General features: G+C 54.6%; 3 protein-coding genes across 10 annotated transcripts; 2 read left to right on the top strand and 1 right to left on the bottom strand.

Annotated features, from left to right (window-relative positions):
• Nucleotides 1-1,300: 1,300 nt before the first annotated feature.
• On the bottom strand, nucleotides 1,301-8,385 carry LOC102092430 (mast cell protease 1A-like). The gene is made up of 5 exons (XM_065042183.1): nucleotides 2,795-8,385; nucleotides 2,467-2,602; nucleotides 2,135-2,200; nucleotides 1,917-2,102; nucleotides 1,301-1,672 (listed from the first exon to the last, which is right to left on the bottom strand). Exons 1-5 carry the CDS (start codon nucleotides 3,085-3,087, stop codon nucleotides 1,538-1,540), a joined length of 816 nt encoding a protein of 271 aa, XP_064898255.1. The 5' UTR covers nucleotides 3,088-8,385; the 3' UTR covers nucleotides 1,301-1,537.
• Nucleotides 8,386-8,500: 115 nt separating this feature from the next.
• S1PR4 (sphingosine-1-phosphate receptor 4) lies at nucleotides 8,501-9,718 on the top strand. Its single transcript, XM_005511610.3, has one exon. The coding sequence runs from the start codon at nucleotides 8,501-8,503 to the stop codon at nucleotides 9,716-9,718; it is 1,218 nt and encodes a 405-aa protein (XP_005511667.2).
• A 987-nt stretch (nucleotides 9,719-10,705) lies between these two features.
• NCLN (nicalin) lies at nucleotides 10,706-21,289 on the top strand. Of its 8 annotated transcripts, none has more exons than XM_065042182.1 (16): nucleotides 10,706-10,798; nucleotides 11,918-12,108; nucleotides 12,312-12,456; nucleotides 13,096-13,190; nucleotides 13,427-13,507; nucleotides 13,700-13,803; nucleotides 14,231-14,319; nucleotides 14,502-14,641; nucleotides 15,086-15,264; nucleotides 15,480-15,567; nucleotides 15,662-15,700; nucleotides 15,818-15,978; nucleotides 16,535-16,588; nucleotides 16,672-16,750; nucleotides 17,379-17,474; nucleotides 20,528-21,289. In XM_065042182.1, exons 1-15 carry the CDS (start codon nucleotides 10,783-10,785, stop codon nucleotides 17,436-17,438), a joined length of 1,521 nt encoding a protein of 506 aa, XP_064898254.1. In that variant the 5' UTR covers nucleotides 10,706-10,782; the 3' UTR covers nucleotides 17,439-17,474; nucleotides 20,528-21,289. The 8 variants fall into 8 exon arrangements, with proteins under 8 accessions (XP_064898254.1, XP_064898253.1, XP_064898252.1 ...); XM_065042180.1 differs by having other exon boundaries at nucleotides 10,710-10,798; nucleotides 15,815-15,978; XM_065042175.1 differs by having other exon boundaries at nucleotides 10,746-10,963; nucleotides 15,815-15,978.
• The last annotated feature ends 63 nt before the right edge of the window (nucleotides 21,290-21,352 follow it).

The raw sequence follows: 21,352 nt of genomic DNA on the forward strand, positions 1-21,352 counted from the left end.
TACACCAGCTGCTGGCTTAGGGCTCTGCTTTGTATGGCAAAAGATGCCACTTTAAGCGTTTCTTTCCAGATGTAATCGGGGAGTTCGCCGTCTCTTGCCAGGCGGTGTGAGGGAGGACAGGAGGACAGGGGACACTTCTTGGCCCCGGGTCAGGGTCTCACTTTGCCTCTGATGTGCTGAGGGTGCATGAAGACAGGGATGCAGGTTTCGGATTCTGCCCCTTCGCTGGCCAGGGATGACGCGGTGACACATCTCTGGCCTTGTTCCTATGGGACAGGTCACGTCCAAGCGCGGCACAGCCAGCGCTGGTGTTTCAATGCCAAACCAGCGCCAGGTGCCTCTCTGCGGTGCATCGCGGGACTTTGTCTTCCCCGGACCAGCTGCCCCTCAGTCTCCAGCCCGTGGTGAGAGGGGCTGCGCTGGGAAAGGGCTGGTGGCAAATCCTCCGCACGTCCCCGTTCCTCCCGCTGGCTCCGTGCCCGGGCTCCGGGGCAAGCTGGAAGATGCAGGTCTGTGCACTCACAGCAGCGATTGCTTCCTCGGGCTGTGACGAAACGTGGTCGCCCTCGCTGACCCGCTGCCGGTAAATTTGCTTTCCTATCTGCCCCCGGTGCCACCTGGCAGAGAACGTTTAGAAGCTAAAAGCTGCCATTCTCGTGCAAAGGCTGCAGCAGCTGGAAAACCCTGACGTGACAAAGGTTTGTGCTACGCAGATAAACAGTTGCAGATTTCCTAGCTGATAGCAGCTCTCAGCAGAAGCCCAGAAGTGGATCCTTCTTGGTTTCCTCAGGCTGGCTTGGGTGCTGAAGGCAATGGAGACCGTTTCCCTTCATCCCAGGCCAGAACAGGGAGAATGTATGAGTGGGCATCCAGGGCTGGGCATCTCCTCCCGCCGATGGAGGTGGCTGGTGGAGCCTCCAAAGGGCCATGAGAACAGGGAACAGCCTGTTGCCTTGAGTTGCACACAGTTTCTCGATGTTTCAAATTCCCCGCTGGGTTTCCCCGCTGCAAACCGGTCTGGGCTTCTCTTGAACTTGCACAGACATCTACCAACCTGCACTAGGGAGTTCCGACCCTCGGTTATTTATCAATGCGCTGTCTCTGCCCCTTGTCATCTCCTTCCGGAAAGCGCCTAACGCTCTCCTCTCTGTGTACGAGTGATGCTATCAGAAACTTGCTGGAACTGAGAGGATGAGCGTCTCTTAGCCTCCAAGTCTGCCAGCAGCTCCGGGGATGCAGAGCCGGACCCTGTTCCACCACCCTCCATCCCTCCCTTCCACCAGAAGGACACGCTGGGAAATGCAGCTCTGAGTTTAATGAGGGTGTTTGAAGTGCAGTAAAGGTCAAGCAGGGACAGGGTGATTTAACACGGCCCTGAACGGGCTGCCTGAGGTGGGCAAGGAACGGGACAGCAGCCCCAGGACGGAGAGGAGGGGACCCTGGTGTGCACTGATGGGGTCACTCAGGTCCCGAGGAGAGAGGTGGGGTTGAGCCTTCAGCAGGGGCACAAAGGAAACCAGTGAAGGCTCCAGGGCTGCTACTTCCTCAGGGTTCTTCTGATCCAGAGCAGGTAGTTGGAGATGCGGGTGTAGACACCAGGTGGGTTGTTGTACCTGAAGGAAACGATGCCGTGTGCCACCTTATTGCACACCAGGGGCCCACCGGAATCTCCCTGGGGACAGAGAGGCTGGATTTAGAGACCTGTTCCCCCCAGACCAGGTTTCACCTTGTTCCCTGGGGCTCTGCCCTGGGGCTGTGCATGGACCGCAGTGTCAGGGCACCCAGAGAGCTCAAACACATGGGAGCTACACGTCAAACACTTGTCACCTCTCCTGGGAACCCGCTAAGTCTGCGCCAGCAGCCCCCGCTGCCCCAGGATCCTCCCGCCCCATGGCCAAGCCCCCGGCCCCTCGTACCTGGCTGGCGTCCCTGAGCTCGTGGAAGCTGCCGGCACAAACCATGCTGGTGTCGAGATGCGGGTAGAAGAGGATGCATTTCCTGCGGCTGTAGACGGAGACTTGGGTTTCAAAGAGCTTGTTGGTTGCCTGGTCATCATCAATCAGGCCCCAGCCGGCTACGCTGCACTTGGTGCCCGTGGGGCACCAAGAGACCGTGGTCACAGCAGTGACCGTGTGTCACTGCTGGTCTTGGGCAGTGGGATGGTCTTGACGTAGTCGTTGAGAGCGGCCTTTGCTGTCAGCTGGGGAAAAACAAGGGTTTTGGGGAAGGCTACGAGCAGGACAGCTGAAGGACACCATGCACAGAGCCTGGGGAGCTGCTGTGAACACACGGCTCCACGCTCTGCCCACCCTGCCCTCCCAGGTCCCTCCAGCACTCGTGGCCACGGCAGCTGCTGGTTTGGAGAAGCAGCTCCCAGCAAGGCTGTGCCCTGCCCAGCCCCGCAGCCCCGCAGCCCTGCAGCCCCACAGCCCCGCAGCCCCACAGCCCCGCTGCAGCACTTCTTGCCTTGAGCAGCATGATGTCGCTGGACACCATGTCGGGGTCGTACGCTGGATGCAGGTGGTACCTGAGGACTCCCCGGACCTGCTGGGTCTTCTCTGGCTCGCGGATGTCGTGGGCACCCAGGATGACCGTGGCGCTCCTGGCCGTGGCAGCAGAGAGGAGAAGGGGGAGAACAGGTTGGGTCTTACCCATGTTCCTCCCATTTTGCAGGCAGGTGCAGAGAGCTGCTCAGCACAGCAGGGATGGGAACCTGCTCCAGAATTACTCCAGTGAAGGAGCTGACAAGTTCAGGGAGGAAGAAGGTGCTAAAGTCCCTATGTGAAGTACTCACCCCATGCAGTGTGTGGCTGTCATCACCCAGTCAGGGGCCATCAGGAAACCCCCGCAGGCGAACGTCCCAATCTTCAGGTACGCCATGTAAGGGTGGGAGTGGGGCTGAGCCTCGTGCCCCCCGACAATGTGACCTTGTAGAGCACTTGCAAGACACCCCAGTGCAGGATGAGCTGAGATCAGAGCCCGGACCAGCAGCCTGACCTGCAGCCTGTGGTGCCCCCGCTTACCGGCACTGGCCCGGGGGCAAGAAAGCAGGAGCAGCAGGGCCGGCAGCGGCCCGGGCTGGGACATCTCTTCCCACAGCTGGACGCTCCTCCAAGGTGTGTGCGAGTCTGAGTCTCCTGGTTTTATATCCTGGGCCAGCTGTGCCCAGCAGCCAGGAAACCATGTGCCCGATGGTGCTAATCAGAGCCGCGCAGCATCCCGGCAGGTCTATCTGCATCTCTGGCCTGCTCACGTACCCCGTGTGCCCCACGGCTGTGACTGATGAGCGATAGAGCAGGACAGAGGTCAGGGCAGAGATGGGGGTGATGCCACAGCCCCAGAGCCTCACTGGTGATGAGGAGAGGTGTCCTGGGGTATTTTTGAGCTGTGATTTAGCACAAGTCGTATGAGCAGCGGTTGAGGGAGCTGGGGGGTTCAGCTGGAGAACAGGAGCTGAGGGGAGACCTCTTGATCTCTGAACTGCCTGAAAGGAGCTTGGAGCCAGGGGGGTCAGCAGTGATGGAGCCACCATCCCAGGAGGGGTTTAAAAGGCGTTTAGACTAGGTTCTTAGGGACATGGTTTAGTGCCGGAGTTGGGTTATGGTTGGACTCGATGATGCTGAGGGTCTCTTCCAACTGAAATGATTCTATGATTCTATGATTTCTCCTGCAGTTTGGCTGCAGGACAAATCACATCCACCTGCTTCAAAGCACAGCATCTCCGAGCTCTGACAAGCCAGAGGTAATGCCTCCTTTTAATCCCTGGAATACTTTTGATCTGGTTCACCTCAGTAGAAATCCCCCCAGAAGTTCTGGCTGAGGCCACTACAGATTCTCTGGTTTAAATAAGCTAATTTGGGCTTGTAACCGCAGCAGAGCTTGGAATCGATTCGTGCTCTCCAGACGTGGTGCTGCCAGCACAGGCGCTTCCCCGGCGCGGCGGCTCCGACCGCAGGGAGGTGTGTGCTGCTCGTCCTTCCTCCGCAGCGCCCAGGTTTGGTTTAACCAGCCCCGTTTCCTCTGCCTGGCGCTGGCACCACACCCTGCCCGCTCCCCGTGCTCGGCACCCCCGGCCGTGCACGCCGAGCCCCCCGGTTCCTCCTGCCATCCCCATGTGAACGTGGCAAGAAGCGGCTCCCGGCCGTGAGCACCGTGCAAAGCAGCTCATGAGGGATTTTATGGGTCCTGCACAGGGTGCCCTGGGCCAGGGCTCTGGAGCAGCCCTGTGGTCTTGGTCACACCGCAGTGACCACGGCTGGTTGTGCCGCACGGGGTGCAGGTGGCAGGGGCACCATCCAGCCCCTTCCCTCCTGGGGATGTGTCCGCTCCTCGGAGATGCGGTTTCAGGGCAGAAGATCCTGAGCATCGGGTAAAGGGACCTGGGGGGTCCTGGGGACAGCAGGATGACCATGAGCCAGCACTGGGCCCTTGTGGCCAGGAAGCCAATGGTACCTGGGGTGGGTTAGAAGGGGGTGGTCAGTAGGTCAGAGAGGTTCTCCTGCCCCTCTGCTCTGCCCTGGGGAGACCACACCTGGAATATTGTGTCCAGTTGTGGCCCCTCAGTTCCAGCAGGACAGGGAACTGCTGCAGAGAGTCCAGCGTAGGGCAACAAAGATGATTAAGGGAGTGGAGCATCTCCCGTGTGAGGAAAGGCTGAGGGAGCTGGGGCTCTTTAGTTTGGAGACGTGGAGGCTAAGGGGGGATCTTGTCTACAGGTATATAAAAGGTGAGTGCCATGAGGATGGAGCCAGGCTCTTCTCGGTGTCAAACAATGATAGGACAAGGGCTAATGGGATCAAGCTGGAACACAGGAGGTTCCACTTAAATTTGAGAAGAAACTTGTTCCTGGTGAGGGTGGCAGAGCCTGGCCCAGGCTGCCCAGGGGGGTTGTGGAGTCTCCTTCTCTGCAGACATTCCAACCCGCCTGGACACCTTCCTGTGTAACCTCATCCGGGTGTTCCTGCTCCATGGGGGGATTGCACTGGATGATCTTCTGAGGTCCCTTCCAGTCCCAAACATACTGTCATACTGTGATACCGTGAGCTGGTGTTCGGGGACCTGGCACCAAGCTAGTCCAGCTTCTCCAGCCCAAATCCCAGCCGCAGGGAGGGGAGGCATCGCTTCTCTGGCGATGGCCGGTGGCCGTCAGGAGCTGCACGAAATGCCGCTCTGTACAGAGGCAGCGAGACTTGTGAGTTTGGTTTGACGCTCACTCCGGGGGGATGCTGAGGGCTGCGCGTCCCCAACGCTCCCGTCCCGTCGTCACCGAGCACTGGGAACACTTGGTGTCAATCACTGCAGATCAGCCCAAAGGTCAAAGTCTCAAACTTGTCGCAAAGGAGGGGAAGCTGTGACACCGCAGAGGGCAGGGTCTGGGCTGGCCCGCTGATGATGGGTTTTACTGGGATGACTTTCAAGTAATTATCTTTACTTTTGGGAGGTGGGAGGGCATTTTATGCAGCTGTTTGCTTTCTGTTTCATGTTTTTGCATCGAGGAAATGCAAGTTTCTAAAGAAAAGCCACTTAAAGAAAAAAAAATCAACAAAACTTTGCCATTTAAGGTCATGAATGTGGCCTAAAGGAGACGATCCTGAAACTTTCTGCTTTGTGTTCTTGTTTTCCTTCAAATCCAGAGATGCACCACAGAGACCTTTCCCTCATCACCACCACCCAGTTGCAACAAACTGATGCTGAGGCACAATAACTGTGCCCGGGACGATTGTTCGAGCACCATGAAAGGCCAAATCTCCAGGTTTTGGTGTTGGCCCAAGTCAGAGGGGCCTTGCTGGCTCTTCCCAGCTCCTCTGGGACCAGACGCATCCTGCCACATCGGGGACTGGGACGTTCCCCTGGACAGACAAGAGAAGAGACCAAAGCCAGGAAACACAACCAGGAGCGATCAGCCATTTTCAAACGAGCACAACTCCACCCTTCCTGGAGCAGAAAAACACCTGTGGGCGAATGGATGCTGCTGCTGGGCTGTGCTGGGGCCACACAGGGGGGACACAGTGGCCTTATGGGGCAGCAATGGGGACACCAGCTGGCCCATGAGCCAGCCTGGGGGTCGCCGGGCTGGTCCCCCAGGCAGAGTTCTCCATCTCTCCTTCATCAGAACATCTGAACACACACAAGTTTTAATCAGGACTGTGCAGCAGCACAGCAGGAAAACCTCAACAGAAGTCATCGATATTTTATCTTGTGTTTGTAGCTCGCTGCCTTTCCCCCGCGGCTGCTCGCGGCCCCCGCGGTGCGGAGCTGGACGCCCTGCCGGGAGCAGCGGGCTGGGCAGGGCTGACCGGGCACGATGGTGATGGGCTCCAGGCTGCTCCTGCCCCGCTCGCCTGGGCACCCCCGTTTGTGTGCAGACAAACTCTTCCCTTGGGGGCCGAGGTGCTTTTCCCTTCCCCTTGGCCTGGGCAGAGCGGGATGTGGAGGCTCCAGGGCTCCTGCTGCTCAGGCGCCTCATCTCAGCACCTGAGAGCACCTGCTACAGCCACGGCTCCGGCAGAGGGTTCGGGGGCTGCAGCTGCCCCCAGGCCTCCCTTGGTCCTCGCAAGCTCAGCACTCAGCAGCTACCAGGCAGTTTCAAGTGTGTCGTGGTCTTGATGTGGAGGAAAGAGATGAGAAACGTTGCAGGACAGGGTGGCCCTCCCCAGCCCCGCTGCATCGCAAAGAAAGAGCATCTGAACTGAAACGGCAGCAAAGGAGAAGTACCAAGATAAAGCTCAGGCTGGCTCTGTGCTGATAGCACGGGGGAGCCGCTGCAGTTCAACAGGAACTCTCCCCAGGCGGCTGCTCGGGGAAGCGGAGCCTCGTTTGCCCCCATGGAGATGGGGACCCCCCGCCCTGGGTCCGGCAGCAGCAGCTCTGCGGGGGGGCCGGGTTTGTGCCCCCGGCGAGGTCCCATTCTGCACAGACGTGAGGAGATACAAGTCCCCGCGGGGTCATCTGCTGACTTTATCAGCACGAGTTTCTTTCCACGCTGCTGATAGAAAAGCCCAAACCACCAGTCGAAAGGGTGAACGTGGAGGACAGAGCCCTCAGTCTGGAGGAGAACAGCTCTTGCTTGCACACGACTTCCTGCAGCAGGAGCCTCTTTGGCATTTTCCACTTGTCCAGGCTGGGATCTCTCCACTCATCAAGCAGTGGATGGACTCCCAGGATGGAAGAAATCACTGATTTTGCTCTCAGCCTGGGGACCTGTCCCTGGCTTTGTGCCAGCCTGAAAGCAGAAAGCAGGGCAGAGTCTCCGCTGTGATCCCGAGCTGAAAGGTGCTCCGTCTTTCTTTTCTCTATGCTGCTTTGCAGCTGTTTTGGGTGGGGTCCATCCTGCACAGAAATGTGGTTGGTGTTGTAACTTCCCTTTTGCCACTTTGGTAGGTAGAAGTCTCACTTATTTAGCACGAGGAGCCCTCTCCACTACCTGCTCTGTGCAGCTGGAGAGCACCGGGGCTGCTGAACCTCCCTCGAGCAGCAGGAACCTTGGGCCGGTCATGACAGGTGAGTCATCAGGCAAATTCAACAGCTGCAGCTGGGAATGGCACGTTGCGAGACTTTCTCTCCAGTCGAGCTATGCAGATGCAGGGAAGTGGTCAATGGCAGGCATTAGTATAACAGTAATGCCAGGACTCCTGGCTTCTGGTCTCCGTGCAGCCCCGTGCGCCTTCTGCAGTGCCAGGCAAGAGGCAGCAGCGCTGCGTCTGTTTCCCTGCCTGTGACCTGGACACAGGGACGACCCTGGCGCATCTCCAGCGGGTGCTTGGAGAGCTGGAGGTGGAGGGTGCAGCGTCAGGGCCCACGCAGGGCCTGGACCGGATGCTTTTCTTTGAGCTGGGTGCAGCTGAGCCCCAGCTTGAGACACGCGGGTGACAGGGCAGGACGTGGACGGATGTGTTCCGTGAGGCTGGCGGGAGCTGGGCCTGCGGGGGAGCTCCCGGGGGTGAGAGCACGGAGCTTATGGAGCTTCCTCCTGGATGAGGATGGATCTGGGTGCGGGTGGCGCACGGGGCAGGTGATGAAGAAGCAGTTGCTCTCTGCTCAGGGGTAAATTTAACACTGCAAAAGGCAAAGCACTGAGTGTCTTGGGCTGTCTGGGTGCTTCCACTAGCACTTTGTTCAGCCCCACACTCTACCCAGCAAGGTGGGAGGTGTTACCCTGTTCAGCCCAGCCTGCCCTGGTTCAAAGAGGAGCTGGACACGTTATTTCATTCATGTCCCACCTACACAACCGCAGCCAGACCCTTCCTGAGAAATGATGGCAGCTGTTAGAAACGATGTCAATACTCTAGCTCACAACAGGAAACGTTATTAAACAACAGGAAGCCCAGGCGTACGCGTGGCCTTACAAAACACCTCACCCTGCTCTCCCATCTCTCCTGCAGTGCTGCGAGGCTGGCAGACGGGGCTCTGACATCCCCACACCGGGCACTGCTCTGCTCCAAACCCACCTCAACCCTTCCTGCATCCTGCATCCTGCATCCTGCATCCCTCGGCTCAGAAGATGGATGGTCCAGAGCCGAGCTGGCTGGTGAATCACTCGCTTCCCTTTCCACTGGGCTCTGCTCAATATTCTGAGCTCAGACTTGACAGGAAGGGCTCCTGCCTGCAGCTCACTGCCATGAGGAATGTGAACATCATCCTGCAGCACTACAACTTCACAGGCAAGCTGACCAACCGGCACTCCGGGGACGAGGGCATGGGTCTCATCCGCACCACCTTTGTCATCGTCAGCTGCTCCATCATCCTGGAGAACCTGCTGGTGCTGCTGGCCATCCTGCGCTGCCTGCGGGCCCGCCGCTGGGTCTACTCCTGCATTGCCAGCATCACCGTGAGCGACCTGCTCGCAGGGATCGCCTACCTTTCTAATCTCTGCCTCTCGGGCAAGAAGACCTTCCAGCTCTCACCTCAGCTCTGGTTCCTGCGGGAAGGCATCCTCTTCGTCGCGCTGGCTGCCTCCACCTTCAGCTTGCTGGTGACGGCCATCGAGCGCTACAGTGCCATGGTGAGGCCGATCGCTGAGAACGAAGCCAGCAAGACCCTGCGCTTACGGGGCCTGATCGTGTCCTGCTGGCTGCTGGCCTTGGTCATCGGGCTGCTGCCGCTGCTGGGCTGGAACTGCCTCTGCGACTTCAACGCCTGCTCCGTCCTCCTGCCTCTCTATGCCAAGAACTACATCCTTTTCTCCGTAGTCATGTTCAGCATCATCCTCCTGGGGATCATCGGCCTTTATATCTCCATCTTCCAGCTGGTCCAGGCCAGTTCTAAGCAAACCAGCTCTCGGCACAGCCGCAAACGGTCCCTGCGCTTGCTCAAGACTGTGCTGATGATCCTGGGCGCCTTCATTATCTGCTGGAGCCCCCTCTTTGTCCTGTTGCTCTTTGATGTCTTCTGTGAGACCCAGACCTGCAAACACCTGCACAGCCTGGACTGGACCTTGGCTCTGGCCATGCTCAACTCAGCCATCAACCCCGTCATTTACTCTCTGCGGAGCGTGGAGGTTCGTCGGGCCGTGGGGAGCCTGCTGTGCTGCTGCTGTGTCAGGGTCGGGCTTTGCAAGGCCGGGAGCTGCGTGGTCATCACGGACATCAACTCCGGCTCGTCCACAGAGAGCTCCCTGCGCTACCGCGAGAGCTTCCGCAGCTCGGTGGCGCTGAACGCCCGGCCCAGGGCTCCTCTCTCCAGCAACTCCAGCATGATGAGCAACCTCCCCAGCCTCTGAGGGGCCGCGGGAGGGCAGGAGGAGCCACACAGCCCAGCAGGACCTCACGCTGCTGGGCCTGGCCTGGCAGAACTGGAGCCTACGTGCACCTCAGGCTGAGCAGGCGCAGTCTGGCCCAGTTGTTAACCATGGTTTCCAGCCCCGGCACACCGGGATGTTCTGCAGTGGGGGCAGCACCGGGGCGCGCGTTGCTCCTGGGGTGTGAGGGAAGGACAGGGGCACACCTTAGGACAACAGTTGTGCCTGGCGGACCCTGCTCTGTGTGTGCCCGTGTGTAGATGCTGTATGTGCCCAGATGAGGGTATTTTCCCCAACCAGCCTACCCCCAGCCTCTTAGAATCACAGAATATTTTGTGTTGAAGGGACCATTAAAGCCCACCCAGTGCCCCCCCTGCCGTGAGCTCAGGCTTCAGCAGCTCAGGTTGCTCAGACCCCGTCCAGCCTGGCCTGGGATGTCTCCAGGGATGGTTCATCTACCCCCTCTCTGGCCAACCTGGGCCAGGCTCTCACCACCCTCAGGGCCAACAATTCCTTCCTCGTGTCCAGCCTGAATCCCCCTCCTTTAGTTTAAAACCATCGTCCCTTGTCCCGTCACAACAGGGCCACACCGAGCCCCGGTGCAGCCCGAAGGTGCCGCCAGCTCGTGCCCCAGCTCTCCGCTCCTCGCCGAACGCCCGAGCGCTGCGGGGAGCAGCTCCTGACGACTTAAAACCCGCTGTCCCGGGCCCTGTCCAGGGATGCCGAGCATCCAGTCTCTGTTTCGCAATAAATCTGGGTGACCAGAAACGCCCGGTTGGTTTGATGTGGTCGATCTGCCCGCCCGGGGGGGGCGGGGCCGGGGGGCGGGGCCTGCGCCGCCGCTGCGCGCGCCCCCTGCAGGCCACGCTGGGCGCCCCGCGTCGCCGCTTCGGCCGCCGCGCCTACAACTCCCAGCGGCCCTTGCGGGAGACGCGGCTGGTGCGTGCGTCGCTGCGTCGTGCGTGCGTCGCTGCGTCGTGCGTGCGTGCGTCCGTCGTGCGTGCCGTGCGCGCCGGTGGAGCGGCCGGGGGACGGGAGCTGCGGCGATGCTGGAGGAGGCGGGTGAGGTGCTGGAGTCGGTGCTCAAGGCCTCGTGCCTGCCGCTCAGCTTCCTGCTCTTCGTGCCCGCCGTGCTGCTGCTCCTGGGCCCGCCGCCCGCGGCCGAGGCCGCCCACGAGTTCACGGTGTACCGCATGCAGCAGTACGAGCTGGGCGGGCAGGCCTATGGTGAGACACTGCACGGCCCGGCCGGGATCTAGGCCAGGCCCCGGGGCCTCCGGGAGGGGGATCCCGCCAGCGGCCCGCTTCACGGCCCGTGGGCCCTGGGAGGAGCCCAGGGTAGGCCGCGAAGCCGCAGGCGGCCCCGGGAGGGCGACCCGGGCCCCGGGAGGCGGCAGGAGGGCTCGGGGAGGCGGCAGGAGGGCGCAGGCCCAGCCCCAGGTAGGCCGCAGATGGGCCTCACGTCTCAGCATGAGCAGGAGGCTGCCAAGAGCTCCCACATGGTGACCGAGGTGTCCGAGGACCGCGCCGTGTCATTGCGCGTGGGCTGGTCCCTGCGTTGCAGGTGGTCCAGCTGCAGCCCTCTCGCGTACCGGGGAACTTGGTCATAACCTCAGTTTTGTCCTCTTGCCATTGACAGGTTGATTCTTTATTGTTCTTCATTGTCTCGGCAGTGTCTGTTGTTCCAGTGTCTCCTCATTTGAGAGTCTTTTACAGTTCTTCCTTTATGCTACTGTTGAGCTCCGGTTCCTTTGTTCTGTTGCTTCCAGGCTGTTGATTGTGCAACACCTTTCACTGAGTCAGAAACACAACCTGTTCTGCGAATCACTGAAATGTAACCCTCAGCCTCCACGCCCCTGTGCTCACTAGCGCAGGCGGCCTGTGCGGCGCTGAGGGGGAGGACGGGAAGGTGGTTGAGGCTGTGAAGTGCTGGAGTCCAGCCCGGCAGGACGTGGCTGGACAGGTGTTGCTCTGATGCAAGGAAAAGAATCACAGATCTCTGTTCCTTCTTGGACAAGGGGAAAGAGAAGAACGTAGCTCTCTGCAGGTCGTGGCTGCTCTGGAGTTCATCAGACTGTCACCAGGAGTGTTGTGAGAAGGAGCTAGGCCCAAGCAAAGGGGATGTGATAAAATCACTTGCAAACCCCACTTACAAACCCTCTTGCTGTTCTCTCCTCGCAGGCACCAGGAGCGCGGTGCTTAACACAGAAGCCCGCACTGTAGAAGCGGATGTGCTGAGCCGCCGCTGCGTGATGATGCGGCTGGTGGATTTCTCCTACGAGCAATACCAGAAGGCTCTCCGCCAGTCAGCGGGCGCTGTGGTGATCATCCTGCCGCGATCTATCTCTTCCGTCCCACAGGATGTTGTAAGGGTAAAGAAAATGTTCCCTTTCTCTTCTGATGGGAGATAGAGTTGAGAGGGAGAGGCTTGGGTTGCTGCAGGACTGGAAGCTGTTCTAATGCACAACAAATCATATTCTAATTTTAAAGCTTACCTTTCTCAATCTGCTTTGGTTGTTAAATTTTTACTGCATGTTTAGCAGATGATAAGTTTGTGTCTCACTTAAATCACCAGCAATTCATGGAGATAGAGCCAGAAATGCTCGCGATGGAAACCATTGTGCCAGTCTACTTTGCGGTGGAAGATGAAGAGCTGCTGTCTATCTATGAACAAACACGGGCTGCTTCTGCGTCACAGGGTTCTGCCTCGGCTGCAGAAGGTGGGTTCTAGCACGTGGGGGAAAGGCTGAGAGGAGGACAGGCCTGATCCCAGCTCCGGGAGCAGTCTGCTGCGTCTCACACCATGGACCAGTGTTGTGTTGTTTGCATGTTTATTCTTCGTTAAAGTGCTTTGAAACGTAATGGAAGAAAAACACAGTATAAGAGGGAGTATTACTTGACTATATTTGGAAATACGGTGGCATGGAGTTCAGTTCTCAGCTTCACATTGTTATGAGTAAGATAGGAAACCCAACTCAGGTTAAAAACAACACTGAAGGTGTTAAATGACTATGGTGTGTGGGTAGATGCTGAAGCTTTTTGGCTGACCACAAGTCATTTCAGTGCTTCCATGTATTCCCCTGTAAACAGCTTTACTATCTTACCAACCTACTGCTCATGATTAATTTTAGGGCTGCTGGAGAAAAGTTTTTGGTTTAGCCAGCACAAAATATTGGGATTTCAGGACAGAATGAAAATTTGCTGTCACCAGGATTCCGTGTCAATGCATAAACTCAAGCAACAGTTGAAAAGGCTTAAATGGTTTAAAGCTGGTCTCTCCAGAGCACAGTTAGCAAGGGAAATAAAAGGACAAAACTTTCCCAGGCATACATTGTGGATTTTTGGTGGCTTTTTTTCAGTTCTGCTGCACACAGCGACTGCCAACGGCTTCCAGATGGTGACCAGCGGGGCTCAGAGCAAAGCCATCAATGACTGGCTCATCCCCAGCGTGGAGGTGAGTTGTGTTTGGGTTCAAACTGGTGGCATTGTGGCACGCCTCTTTTATCAGGACTTCAGCAGATGTTTGGACTGATGGGGAAGTTGGGGGAGCCTCAGCCGGGTTAGTATTTGATGTCCTTGGAGCTGAGGCCGCTGCAGACTCAGCAGGCGTGGGGAAGTCGGGCTGCCTTTGTACGGCTGAACTGAGGCGATGCTGAGTGACACCGATGTCTTTCTGTCTTTCCTCTGCAGGGAAGGCTCACGGGGCTGGGTGGAGAGGACCTGCCCACCGTTGTGATCGTTGCCCATTACGATTCTTTTGGAGTGGCTCCAGTGAGTATTCTTCCTTCCTGCAGCTCTCTGTTCCTGTCTTTTCTCTCATGTGGCCTCTGCCCCTGTGGTTTTTCTTGGCCTTAAAGACCTGGGGCAGTTAAAAGTGAAGCGTGGTGGCGTGCTGTCTTCAGGGTTGTTGTGGTACATGAGAGCGGGGTTGTTACCTTGTCTCTGTCCCGCTTTGTCCTGCAGTGGCTGTCGCACGGCGCTGACTCCAACGGCAGCGGTGTCTCGGTGCTGCTGGAACTGGCCAGGCTGTTTTCCCGACTCTACACCTACAGACGTACCCATGCTGGGTAAGAAACTGCCCTGTTCTCGGTGGAATGTGTGTAGCTGAGATCAGGGAAGAACGGCTTTTGCTCCGGACCTGTAGGGTGTTGCAAGGAGTCCTTTACTCCCTTTGCTCCCCTCCGAGTACGGCTGCAGTTAATCGCCAAGCTCCTTCCTTTGGTTTCTTTGCCATAGCTCTGCTCAAGCTTGGGAACAAGTGGAAGGGCTGGTGTGGGGAGTAGATTCCATCCTCAAGCACGGGGAACTCCCCCTCTTCACCCCGTCCCCTTTACGTTAGTATGTGGCACATGGGAGGTGTTTTTTAATGGGCAGTTAGCCTTGAATGTCAGGTGCCATCTCTTGTGATTTCACCCACCTCCGAGGCTGAGTACAGGAGTTCTGTAGCCATGGAGTGCAGCGTGCTGACACTTTTCTGTCTCCTTTGGTGGGCAGGTATAACTTGCTGTTCTTTGCATCTGGAGGTGGCAAGTTCAATTATCAAGGAACCAAGCGGTGGCTGGAAGACAATTTGGACCACACTGGTGAGTAAGGCGCTGGCATTCCAGCGCCGTCTGCGGCAAGGCCTCTGTTAATACGATTGTGCTGTGTCTTGATTGTGCTAAGTGTCTTGTATGTAAGAATCTCCTTGTGTGGGCCGTGATGTTTTGGGATGGAAGTCCCAGCACAAAGCATAGCAATAAAGGTGTGGATTTTTCTGTTCCAGATTCCAGCTTGCTTCAGGACAACGTAGCATTTGTTCTCTGCCTTGATACTCTGGGCCGAGGCAATACCCTTCATCTCCATGTCTCAAAGCCTCCCAAGGAGGGGACCTTGCAACACGCGTTTCTGAGAGAACTGGAGACGGTAATGAAAAGCACATTGGGGAGATGGGAAGTTGGGACTTACTGTGAGGAGCTGCAGCTCTCCAGGAGTGCAGGAAAGGGCTTAAGAGGTGAAGAAAGGGTGTGCCATTGAAATATTTCATGTATTGTTTACAGTCACTTGATTTGAAGTGCAGACAATTCCTCATGTCTCAGTCCCAAATAAAGCAGACTAGATCTGCTGCATTTTCCACTGTGCGTCCTTATGGCTCGTTGCAAAATCTACCCAGCTGATTTCTGTAGTGGCATTAAACCAGTGTTTTTTGGCGGTAAACCAGGTATTTAATGGCAGTAACCGCACCTTTGAGGTGGAAGGGTATTTACCTTCTGGAAAACAAAAAAATTGAGTCTAGGTGGACTGGGCAGCGCAAGATTCGACTACGCAACAGGCAGTGTGACACCCTGCATGGCTTGTCCTTTCCCTCAGGTTGTTGCCAGCCAGTTCCCAGAGGTGAAGTTTTCCATGGTGCACAAGAAGATAAACTTGGCCGAGGACATGCTGGCGTGGGAGCACGAGCGGTTTGCGATCCGCCGCCTGCCGGCGTTCACCATCTCCCACCTGGAGAGCCACCGGGACAGCCTGCGCAACAGCATCATGGACAGGAGGTCAGGGGTGCTGGGGAAAGCTGCAGCCAAAATCCAGCTTGTGAGCACCAGTTGGCTTCGTGACTGCTTGTGCTGTTCCTACGCTCAGAGTGTGGCTCAAAAGACACTGGGAGTTGGGCTCTGGATTCAGGGCTGTGCTCGATGCGGTGAAAATGGGTGGTTTCTAGAAGAAGCTGATCCTGTTGACAAGTCCATAATCCCCTCTTTTGCTTTAGGGCGCGAATAGACACTAAGGCACTAACCAGGAACACGAGGATCATTGCTGAGGCTTTGACAAGGGTCATCTACAACCTGACAGACAAGGTAAGAGCCGCCGTTGTGCAGTGCTGGCCAAACTCGTCCTGCCCAGCTGAGCTTGCCCTCAATAACAACCTGTTGTTTGTTTTTTCCCTTGCAGGGAACACCCGCAGATCTGCAGATCTTCACGGATCAGATGGTGAGCACCGTGCATTTTTGTAACCTGTGGGGAGAAGGAATCGGGTCTGGGAGAGCGGTCTGGTCTCAGTGTGTGTGTGGTTGACTCCCTTTCTTTGGTGGTATTTTTCTGCAGCAGATCCAGGAGGAACAACTGGAGTCAGTGATGGACTGGCTGAGCAGTCAGCCCCGGGCTGCCCAGCTGATTGATAAAGACAGCACCTTCCTCAACACCTTAGAATATTGTATGGGTCGCTACCTGAAGGATGTCAAACAGCATCATGTAAAGGCAGACAAACGGTAAGAAAAATGATGAAAGAACCAGCCAGGGCACACAAGCTGGTGTCCTCCTGCAGTTAATTTTGTCTCTGAGCTGCAGCTTTTCTGGCTGCTTGGCATGTAGCTGGAAGCGATTGCTCTTTTCTGCTCTCCTGTCAGTTTTGGTTCATGCTGTTCTCCCAGAAAAAGCTCTTTATCATTCCTCACAGCACAGTGCTGAGTCTCAGCAGCTCCCTCTGTCTGTAAGGCTTGTTTTTTCACTATTACTGTTCCACCCTTCCCACTCTGCGTGTTGCTTCTCTCTGAAAATATTCAAGTGTCTGAGAAAGCTTTTTTTAATTACAAGAAATGCAGCTCCCGTTCTGGCTGGGCTGCTTGGGTTAAAGCAGTAGTGAACCCAGCGAGGCGTCTTCCATGTGCCTCTTCCGAGACAGCTGAGCAGCATGTGTTTGGGATTGTATCCTCGGGCTTCTGATTGTAGGAAGAGAGTTCAAAACTGGTGTGCAGGGAGGTCACGCTGACCTGTCTGTGCTGTCGAGAAGTGTAATACACACTAAAGAATTCCTTCTTCTCACAGGGACCCTGAGTTTGTTTTCTATGACCAGCTGAAACAGGTGATGAACGCATACAGGTGAGGAAATTCCCGTTGGGCTGTTGTCTCTCTCTCTGGCAACACTTTCCGCAGCAACTTAATGCGTTTGTTCTTTATTGCAGGGTCAAGCCGGCCATCTTTGACCTGCTGCTGGCCGTCTGTATCGCAGCCTACCTTGGTGTTGCCTACGTTGCAGTGCAGGTAAAGAAGAGAAGCGGGAGATGGTTGTATTATTTCCTCGTTAATAACGTCAGCTCCAGTAACTGGTGCTAGCACAGCCCCAGTACCAAAGGTGGAACAGTGATGCCGCCCCACTCTACAAGCAGCGATCCAAACCAGCTGGCTGGTTTGACGTGTATGTTTTTGAGTATCTCAGCTGTGCTGAGGATGATCTCTTGCCATCCCAGTGCAAAATTATGTGATAGAGCCCCTTCTTTTGTTGAAGGACGCGCATAACTCTCTTGTTAAGCTCTCTTGGCTTTGTAAAAGCTTCAGGCCAAAACTTCTCAAGGTAACTAAAATCTCCTGTAGTGTTAAAGGCTTGCAGCTTGGAGCTTTAGGAGTTTCTTCCGGTGTCTGAACTTGGGATGCAGCTTAGAAATGCATCTTCAGGGTTTTTTTTGTGATTGTTTGTTATTACAAATTATTTGGAGCCTGGGTCGTCTTGTATCTGTCAAATATCTGAAGGAGCTGTTAACAAATCAAAAGAGGAATTAAGTGAATTTCTGAGTCACTGGTGAGATGGTGAAAGAGAAGATCCAGTTAAAGGACAGTCATTTGATTAGAATTTATAACGTCTCATGCTTACTTATTTTCCTTCTGTTCCCAGCACTTTGGTCTTCTCTACAAGATGATACAGAGGTTATCCATGAAAACCAAGCAGCAGTGACGCGAGTCGTCGCGGTACAGCAGCACTGAGCCATCGGTGAGCCCGTCAGGAACCTCCTGCTCCCACTGAATCCTGCTGTTTCCCTTCCTCTGTCTCCTCTTCGCTGCTCTAGAGAGGGGAGGAAGGCAGAAAGAGAATGAAATTTAAACTCTTGTGCGCCTTTTAAGTGCTTTTCTTCACCTTCTTGCACCATGTCTGTTCTCCTTTGCTTTTTTTGGGGAGAGGTTCAGAGACTTCAGTAGTTCCTGCTGGTTGTTTAAACACCGAATGGCCGATTCCGAGCGGCTTCTCTGAGCGTAAAACCAAGTCCAGCACCTTCACGGACTCGTGTGCCATCCAGCCAACTGGGGAGCTGAAACCACAGAGTGTTGTGTTATCTCTGCCCAGCAAACAAGGACTCAGAGCAGTTGTTTAAAAGAAGGGTACACATGCAAATTAAAGAGAATACTATGAGTGTGTTCTCTTCCAGCACCTCTTAAGTTCAGTGCCTGGCTTTAGGAAAGTGTGCTGAGTGTCTGCAGGAAGATCTTCCCTCCTAGGAGGTGCACTGTGAACGGTTCTGACTGTTGTTGACAGAATGAGGAGAGGTTGTTCAAACGGGTTCCTCGCATGAGGGTTCTTGGCAGGGCAGGTTCTCTCCTGTCTCTGTTGGAGGATGCGTTTTGCACTGTACTTGATTTCTCTTCAAGTTTTCAGTCCTTGAACAGTTTACAGCTGCCACCGCTCTGTGCTGAACTCTTGCTTGGTTTTCAAGGGGTGTCGTACAGCCTCAGTGCTGCAGGATCCTGTTCTGTGCTGTTCCGTGTATTCCATGAGGTGGTTATATGAAGAGCAGCTTCTGCTGAGCTCTGGCCTGTAATCCCTTCAGTCTTCACTCCTCAGTTTTCACTTCCAGATGGCTTCTGGAATTCGAGGTGTTTTCCCATGGTCACCTGCATCTCAGGGTCTCATTTCACGTTTTTCTGCTCTATTATTTCTGGAAACGCTGTTCCTGACCTGCATGTACGAACAAGTTCCCGAAGTGCTTGTTGCCGTCTGCTCGTGTGCCGCCCCCGGTGTGTGTGGAGGGAGGCAGGTCACTTAGCCATTAAAAAGCGAAACAAAACGTGAAGTTTTATGAATGTCATTTTAAACGTGGCTGTTTCTAGAACTGTGCCTAAGGGAGCGTATCTAGGAACACACGCTCTCCGTTACTTTTCTCCTTGCACAAGCCTCATTTTTAGCTTGCTGATGCTTCTGCTGCCAGTGCTGTGCGACGATCAGGAGGGCCAGGTAACCGGTTGCTCAGGCATTGTCATCGTCTTATATTTAAGTCTTTCTTGAATTCCACCATCCAAGATAAGCTGGATACTTGTCACCACTTTCTGGTGAGAGCTGAATGCCTGTTCTGGGCAGTGTTGCACTTCGTTTACCCCCAAGTTCTTCTGGAAAATACATCAAGATACTGACTACAAGTCCCAGGGTATTTTGGAAGATTCCTGATGGAATACTCCTGCTTGCCGCTCAGCAGAATGAGTCCTTTCTGTGATTTGTTCTATGCACATGAGGTCTCTTCACAGGCCACGCTGACTACCTCTTGCATTTAAAACAGCATCATCTGCAGAGGCTGAAAAGCTCTCATGGGTTTGAATGAAGGTGTAACCTTTTGTTTGCATGCGAGGAAAATTCAAGCTGAGCATCCCTGTCTATTCCACAGCTGCTGTGTGTGTGTCTGTTAGATAAGGGGTGGTCGTGGCCTTGTCCTTTGGATGGGGACCAAAGTGCTGATTTCCATCCATCTTTCATTGTTTCTCTGTAGCCTCCTTAGAATCCCCTCACCCCATGCCGTGTGCTTTCTGCTACTTTAAATGTGCAGCGCCTTGTTCTTTAAGGGGTCTTTTCTGTTCCGAGAGAGCGTGCTGGTGGCAGCGGGTATACCACTGTAACACCAGCTACCATGGTACCAAGCCCTACATCAGCCCTACAGGGAAACATGCCTTTTTCTGATCTTTTGAGGGCTTATTTAAAATACAACTCTGCATGCACCAAGTGTTCGTGACGCTCCGCTGCCAAATGAGTTTATGGTGACTTCAGAAACGGCTGGAAGATGAGCCGTGATTGTTTTCCACGGACTGATGCTCTGCCCCTAGAGACCGTGGCTGTTGTGCTCAGGACTGTGTAGGCTCAGAACGCGCACAGCACCGTGGCTATCGAAGGACTTCTCCATAGGTTCTGAGTATCTGGAATTAGTTTGAGGCCTCCAGCTGCGTCCCATGGTCCTGGTGTGTTACACTTGGAGAGCGAACGTTCCCTCCAATCCAGCAGATTGCCTAACCAGGCTTAATTACTCCATTACTTCATTAAGAAAAATAGGAAAACCCCACATTATTAGCGATCCTGCTGCCTGACTTCGTGCATATAAAATGTGCAGGTAGTGGGCAAGAGAGATGAGAACAGGCCCAGAACATTCTCCTGGAAGTGGAGGTAAATCAGGAGGGTTCATGAACCTGAAGGGCACTTGGGATGGTTCATCGCGCATCCCACACGAGGGTAATTTGTCCAATAATCCGATTGGATGCATTTTGCATATCTCTAGCTGACTGCCACATAAAGTAAGTTTTACTACAGATAAGCGTTTATGCTTTTGATCAAAGTGCATGTTACATACTCATATCTGAGATTGTTCCAGTTCTGAGGAAGCTGGAATTGGACTGAGTGCCCACGTTGCTGTTTCCTTCGGGAAGCTGACACAAGCTCGAGAATGCGCTCTGCTATTCTGCTGGGCTTGGAAAACAAAGAAAACCCAAGACAAAAGTGGTGATCCCTACTGCAGCAATTCTGTCACCAAGACAACACGCGGAGGCCGGGATCTAACAGCTGTTCTGGGAAAATAAAGGTTCTCCACAAGCTGTGTGTAGCTGATTCTTGTTGCTCCTATTTTTACCTGTCCTTTTATCAGGAGGAGGCAGCGCAGAAATGCATATGTCCACATACACACGAGTGGCTAATAGTTGATGCTTCTAGCCATAAACCAATTTTCTGTGCTGTCTGTCTGGCTCTACCTGTTGCTATCAAAGTCTGCAGCTCATGACAATCTTGTTTTCCAACAGGACTTAAGCACTGAAGCCGTTCGTTCCCTCTGTCCGCTCCTGCAGCGCTCGTGGGGACTGTGCACGAGTAGTTTGGACTCTTGTGGTTGATCTCCCAGATAAGAGAAGTTGGTTCTTTGTTATGAAATAATGACTGCTGTGCAATATCAACTCCACCCTGTGTTAAGAGGAAAGACCCTGATGTGGGTTCCCCAGCTGGAGGAGCCACCACCATATTTTTAGACATTTAAAACCACAGATACACCCCCAAATTGTTGTGGGGTTTGTTGTTTGTTCCTCTGAAATCATGCACTGTCACGTTGTCCATAACACCAGCCAGCATCTGGAGCTTCTCCTGCACCGTTTGCCTGCGCTGGGTTTTGCATTTAAGAGCCATTCAGTGGGAATGATGGGGGTGCTATGATACATCTCAATAAATTTGGCCTCTGGGTACTCGAGCGTGGGCTCCTGCTTGCTCACTGGAACCTGTTTAGTCTCCGTTGGTAGTCATTGGATATCACCTTCAAGGTTATCATATGGAATATTTGCAGCTCAGGAAAAAGAGGTGATTTATCTGGCAATGTTAACTCGATTATTTATCTCGTGTGTCCTGAAGAACAAATGTATGTTGAGGTGAATATTTAAAAGCGAATAGAAAATTCAATGCAGTTGATTTACATTTCTTTCTGACTATAAATGTAATAATATTTAAGTATTTTACCATTTTTCGTTTCCTTAATTGTTTGTCCCTTTTCCCCTTGGAAAAATAAACCGATGAATGGATTTGTTGGAGAACTATTTGCTGCTGGAAGCTCAAAAACCTGGAGTCTCCTCGTGTTATTGGAA

Source organism: Columba livia, chromosome 27, assembly GCF_036013475.1.
Source record: "Columba livia isolate bColLiv1 breed racing homer chromosome 27, bColLiv1.pat.W.v2, whole genome shotgun sequence".
Lineage (NCBI taxonomy): Eukaryota > Metazoa > Chordata > Aves > Columbiformes > Columbidae > Columba > Columba livia.